General features: G+C 41.3%; 2 protein-coding genes across 2 annotated transcripts; one reads left to right on the forward strand and one right to left on the reverse strand.

The window, feature by feature from the left end:
* Nucleotides 1-3,587: 3,587 nt before the first annotated feature.
* LOC104272176 (serine/arginine-rich splicing factor 9-like) lies at nt 3,588-3,750 on the forward strand (the record flags this gene model as incomplete). The annotated part of the gene is given in 2 exon segments (XM_009867099.1): nt 3,588-3,701; nt 3,704-3,750. Coding segments are annotated over 2 exon segments (161 nt in total), but the record flags the coding sequence as incomplete, so codon positions are not given.
* Nucleotides 3,751-4,805: 1,055 nt separating this feature from the next.
* On the reverse strand, nt 4,806-5,894 carry GATC (glutamyl-tRNA(Gln) amidotransferase, subunit C; the record flags this gene model as incomplete). The annotated part of the gene is made up of 3 exons (XM_009867100.1): nt 4,806-4,861; nt 5,235-5,338; nt 5,728-5,894. Coding segments are annotated over 3 exons (327 nt in total), but the record flags the coding sequence as incomplete, so codon positions are not given.
* Nucleotides 5,895-6,084: the final 190 nt, after the last annotated feature.

The following is a 6,084-nucleotide window of genomic DNA, read 5'->3' on the forward strand; positions in this document are numbered from 1 at the left end:
CGGGGATGGAGGAGGCCTCCGGGCCTGAGCGACCTCACTCGCTGCTCCGCCCTGGCATCGTCCAGGGATACGCCCGCTCCCCAGTGTGTCTTAATGTGTGCACCAGAAAGTGAAACGCTGTGGTTGCTAGTTGGGCCCTAAAGGCCATTTCATAGCCTGCCTCAGCCCAGATCACAGAGACTTTAACCCAGTAACCTCTGCAGCAGCCCCTGTTTCTCTTTGAACCTTGACAGCTCTTTCAGTAAGAGGCCCTTTACCGGCATGTCCAAGGAGGGAGTTCCATAGCTTGTAACTGGCACTTGATCATCTGTCCTATTCACATGTTCATTTTCAGCTTTTCTTTCAGACTAAGTGGCCTCTGATAGAAGTCTTTTACCCATGTTTACTGAGTATAATCAGGTCAGCTCTAAACTTTGTTCCTTTAGTGAACTGAATTAATCACATTTCTTACATTGCACGTAAGGCATCTTTTGCAGATCTCACTATTTCTTCAGCTCTTGTGTTTTTTCTTATTTTTCTTGGGTTTTGGTGGTGTGTTTTGGTGTGTTGTTGTTGGGGTTTTTTTGAGAGGAGTGTTAAAAGATGATTTAGGAGAGCCGCAGTGCCATGTTTTGTTAGTTTTACTCTCCCTGGGCCACTTTGTAGTTATACTCTTGTCAGCCGCCAAAAAATTGTTGTTGAGTTTTCCATAGCTGGTGATCTGTTAATAACAGGAATCTGAACCATGTCAGATGACTTAAAAGAAGTTTTGAATAATAGTTGGTGGGACTGCCACTTCCTTGTAGAAATAAAAAACTTAAAAGCAGTCATTCACCGCACTTAAAATGCCCATATTTTTCGTGTTATTATAGTTACCTGCTTGGTATCATTCATAGCAAAAGCAGTATAAATGCAAACAACCTTTTGCTTTTGCAAGCTCTATGGCAACCTTGGAAAAGTATACTGTTCCCAAAATATTAAAACTGGATAATGTAGTACTTTTGTCACTCGAGTATCTCAGAAATAACTTCTGACTTTAGCTCCCAGGTCTTAGCATTCCAATCAGAATAGATGCATTCACAGCTTTGCTCTCTATCTTGCCATCAGGAGTGCCTGTTAGGAACAGTTCTAAAAATTATGGAATTAAGGAACTTATCTGGTTAATGCAGCAGATGAAAGGGCGTAAGAGACTTTGTGTGCTAGCAATTTGAAGAAGCTTTGAATAGTCCAGGGCCACAGTAAGCAATTAATTTACAGACCTGGGTTTAGTATGTTCAGCACCAGCAATGGTTGAGTACTGAATAGTTTTGTGCTGACAGAATTGAACCATTTAGCAACCTCCCCAGCGCTTACAATGAACTTCAGAAACACCCATGAATCTCTGAGGAGGTGGTTATGTTTGGTAGCTGCAGGCAAATTTCAATGCACTTATTAAGAAATGGTTAGCTGAAGGAACAGATGTGATGACGACGGCAGGAAATGTCAGTGTGGGTGAGATACATGTTGTTAAAGAGAAACATTAAAGCCTGAAATACACGGCTTTAAAGACAAACATTAGAGGCTTACTCGTTAATCAAAAGTATAAAGGTATAGTTTCCCTCAGGACAGAGCTGCAGGGGAAGGCAGAACAAATACACATTCACTGGAATGAGGAGGTGCGGAAGAAAATTGGATAATGGATAAGGCGTATCATGAGATTCTTCTTGCAGATGGAGATTAGATTGTAAGCAGTTTTCAGTTGGGGCTTTTTTTTGCAGTGTTGCATACTGTATCTAGGGTTCCTGGGGCTCCTAGTTACTATCAAAACGTAAAATGAGCTTTATTAGCAATAAAACAACTGCCTTTTTTCTATAAAACTGAAGAAATCTCCACCTTGAAATTTTCTTTGTAAACCTGGAATCTATATGCTAGGGCTTCTAATCCCCTTTTACATAGTAGTGGAAAAAACCTTAGCAGGTGTAATTCATCTCCATGGTCTCCATGGAAACTAAATACATTTACATCATCTCAGAATCTGGCATCCTTTTGTTGTTGTTTTTCAACGAGATTTTCTTCTCTCTTTTTGCAATATCTATTAACTACTGAGAGAAGATGAGCTATTTCACAAATATGTTATGTTCACCTCACTGCAGCAGCAAGGAATTTACAAGTAGTGATTTTATTACAAGTCCTTAACTACATTTATTCCCTTGCTGGGGTCTATAAATTGCATTGTGGCAGAATACTGTAAAGATCTGACCCCGATCCAAACACAGTTGCGCATCGAGGTCCTGCGCTGAAAGCAGGTGAACCAGCACCACAAAGGGCATCTCATCCCCAGCTCAGGGTGCAGCTGGGGCCCGGTGGGGCTTCGCACTGCCCTCGGGGCACAGCACCCACCACATGAGACATGCCGAGGGCAGGCTGAGGTACTAACATATTCTGCCCCCTGGGCAGCTCATCTGTCTTTTGCAAGGGTTTCTGTTTTGGTGGTTGCAGGTGTCTGACTCGAGGCTGTAATTCCCTTATTAGTGGTGAAGTTACAACAAACCTCTTAATTACAGAAATGTGTGTTTTCCACTTTACATGCAGTTTGGGCAGCATGGAGCAAGCATCAGGCAGTCTGCTCTCTCACTGAAGCGTGTGGGTAAGGGAACAGCAATGAACTGGCAGTTTAAAGCTTCGCCCATGCTGCACTGGCAACATAGGATCGTCTTTGTCCAAATTGTTGGTTTAGTTGTTACTTTTAAATAGCTACTTGATGACATATTGGGTTAGAAGCTCCTGCAGCGATGTGGTTCACTCAAATTCCTCTTCTTTTTCTATGTAAAAAACATCATCCCTATTCTCTCTGATGGTCAAAGGAGACCAAAATGGATAAATAAGTGATGTTTTCTCAAGCTGGGAATTCTCTGCTAACGTGCTTTTTGTATGGTGTGACTTGAGGACTTTCCTTGTCATGCTTTATATATACATAGAAATTACTTTTAGGCTGAGCTTGTATGTTTGTAAAAACTTAAACATTTGAAAAGCGTGAGACTAAAGCACTCATACAGCTTACAGCTCTACAAAGAATTGGATTAGTGGGGTTAAATAGAGACTTTAATTCAACATGCTTGAAAGAATTCAAGTATTGTAATAATTACATGTTTTATGCATGTGCATATGTAGATATTAAGGCAGCTTAAACAAAGTAACTGCACAAATAAGAGTGGGGCGAGTGTTTGCTTTCCCTGCCATATGAAAGAAAAATCAGTTCCAGAAGAAAAAAAAACCAAAAAAACAGTTCAAAGCTTACCAAACATGCAATTTTTGAGGCTACTGAGTGAAAGTCAGTCCTACCCAGTGGCTGTACACCTGCAAAGACAGCTGGAGGCCTTTTCACTCAGCCTAGGTTTTCCATTAAATACACAGCACATATGAATGGCCTGAATGGGAGCTTGTCAAAGGAGTCTGCACAAGGTACAACTCTTTTTTCAGTGTTTCTCAAATGATACTTCTGTCTGGTGGATTTTTGAGATGTTAAGAAACAACATATGTGTATCATTAATCTCTAATTTATATTACCTGTTTGCAGGGATGTGGAAGATGCAGCTCATAGGAGAAATAGTTATTGCTGCCATGCTCAGAACTGCCTCTATCAGACAGCTGGCAGAACCTCAAGGGACACACACACCAAGCTGGTGGTGTTTATTATGCGGATGTACAGGAAGATGGAATGGGAGTAATGGCTTTTCTCTACAAAAAGATACAGAACATGCACTGTGTAAGCTGGATGATGTCAAATTATGATCTCGGGAGGTGAGTTTCTGCCCTCAGGGGAGGCATATGCCTGCACAGTCATGCAGAAGCCACTTTCTTTCTCCTGTAAGAGCAGATTTAGAACTGGTGATTAGTCAGGGGTCTTTTCTGGCACTTCCAAAGAGAATTCCACTGTGGCTCAGAATGTCATGATCACTCCAATGCATGAAGTTACAGCTGAAATAAATATATGGATTCTTAAATCTGTATGTGGACAGGGCACCACCCAGAAAGAAAAGTAGAGGTCTCAGTTTTTGACTGCACTCTTTGTGGCCTGAAACTCAATGGTATGAGCTACTTGGATGTAGTTTGCTGCAGTATTCTTTTAGCAGGTCTCTAGTTTCTTTCAGTGAGCCTCGGCTGTGTTGCCTCAGACTGTCAGATGTTCTGTGAGGAAGCCTCTGCATTCTCTGCCACCATGAGACAGTGACAATGCATTGTTTGCATTGCAGTCTTCCCCGTTTGCCCAGCACAGCACCTCTTCCTGCAATGTTCTCCTGCCTCAGTAAAAGCAAAATACTTGACTGAATCATCTTCTCAAAGTGCCTTTTCTTCTGTAATGAAAATCTGAGTTCTAACTATCTGTCACAGATACTCAGCAACGTTACAGACTCCTCCTCTGTACCAGACTTTGTTACTTCTGACAGGGTCAGGAGCCAGAGTTGACCTAAGGGTGAGAAATAGGCAAATACAACTTTCCAACCCTGACAAACTTGGTGAGGAAAAAAATAACATTCTGGGTTTTTTAATTATTACCTTTTAATGTTCTCTTTAAAACCTTTAAGCCATTCAGTATCTTAAAGAATGACATCAAATTCACTTTGCTAAATAAAAACTAAGGTCATCTGTCATGCTGCCTTCCAGCTTCATAAACATGGAATATTTCGGTAGCACTACTAAACTTTTTACACCTTCCTTCTTCTGTCAATTGCCTTGCAAGTGTTCTTCTTTTGATCAAAATACATGCTAGGGTAAGTCAGCTGTGACTGCACAGGTTAGTTTTCCCAAATAAAATCCTGAAATAGCATTTGGATTCTGAGCTTCTGCTAACAGCCTTGCAGAAAAGTGTCTCGCTCTTCTAGCTTTGGTAAAGGGATGTTACCTGGTAGAAAACAAAAGAAGAAAGTAGCGTGAGACCAGCTGTAAGTTAACTTATGGGTAGTACAACTTAGCACAAAAGTGCTTCTCCAGTTTACTCTAAGTATGTGTAGGCAGCTTACATTTCCTGAGCAAGTAAGGAGAGTAAGTCCTGTTTGACTTCTTGTAAATAATCACTCGACATGTGCATTAACTTTTAGAGTAAGATTAGCTTCTGTACTGCTTTTAGACAAATAGGTTGTAGACTGTGTTATTTGTACAGCTACAGTTACTTAGGACTTCCTTATTAATAGTATTTCTGAAAGTAAATGCACTATAGTAGGTTATATTCCTCAGGTTAATTCAAGCAAGATTAAGAGGATTAAGCAAGACAATACCTGGTGGGGCTACAAAATATTCCTCTACTTTCTCTTTGGCATTTTTCAGCAGCTCTTTTGTGCAGTTGCCTTCTGTAACATCATCTTCTCTGAGATACAGACACCTAAAGAACAAAGATTACTTGCCTGTCTATAAGCTATTCTATGAAGTAGGAAGTGTGGCTTATCTCTAAGCTTGGTTTTGATCTTAACTAAGCAGTAAGACAAGTATTGGAACATTCTGAAATTACTAAGAACACCACTGACATCTCTGGGGAGCAGCATGTGCGGATCAGTCATCACAAGTAAGACAGACAAAGGAACTGGGAGGTCATCTTTGCCATGCTGAGTGCCAATGACACCTTCCTCCCACACAGAACCACAATAAGACTTTTGTGTAAGAAAAGAGGACAAATGCACAACCAGGGTGGTTCCCGGGGAGGGGGGAACAAAGTTACAAAAGCAAATAGTTTGATACATTAACAGCTGAAAGGAAGCTGTTGTAATTCGTTACCTGTCCTCCAGGACTGAATCCATCGGTTCTACTCCATCAGTGTTTACTTCATGAAGCTGATCAGCAAACTGGATTGCCTTCTGTAGCCGCTCTACGCCCTCCGAGTCGCGGAAATCAACCAAGGCCAGGTGTTCCAGGTGATCCAGCACTTCCACCGTCACCTGTGGCTGTACAGAGAGAAATATGGACAGAAGAGGCAAAGGTGAGCAAGTTTATTACGGTGCTACTTTTCCTTTTAGAACTAAAAACTTGTTACATGACAAACCCCCGAGTTTACACCGCTGGGACAAGATGATTTTTTATACTTTCCTGGAAAATCAACTTTAACTGAGCTCCTGTTTTTTCCACCTTCTGAAC

Source organism: Apaloderma vittatum, unplaced genomic scaffold (genome assembly GCF_000703405.1).
Source record: "Apaloderma vittatum isolate BGI_N311 unplaced genomic scaffold, ASM70340v1 Scaffold14073, whole genome shotgun sequence".
NCBI lineage: Eukaryota > Metazoa > Chordata > Aves > Trogoniformes > Trogonidae > Apaloderma > Apaloderma vittatum.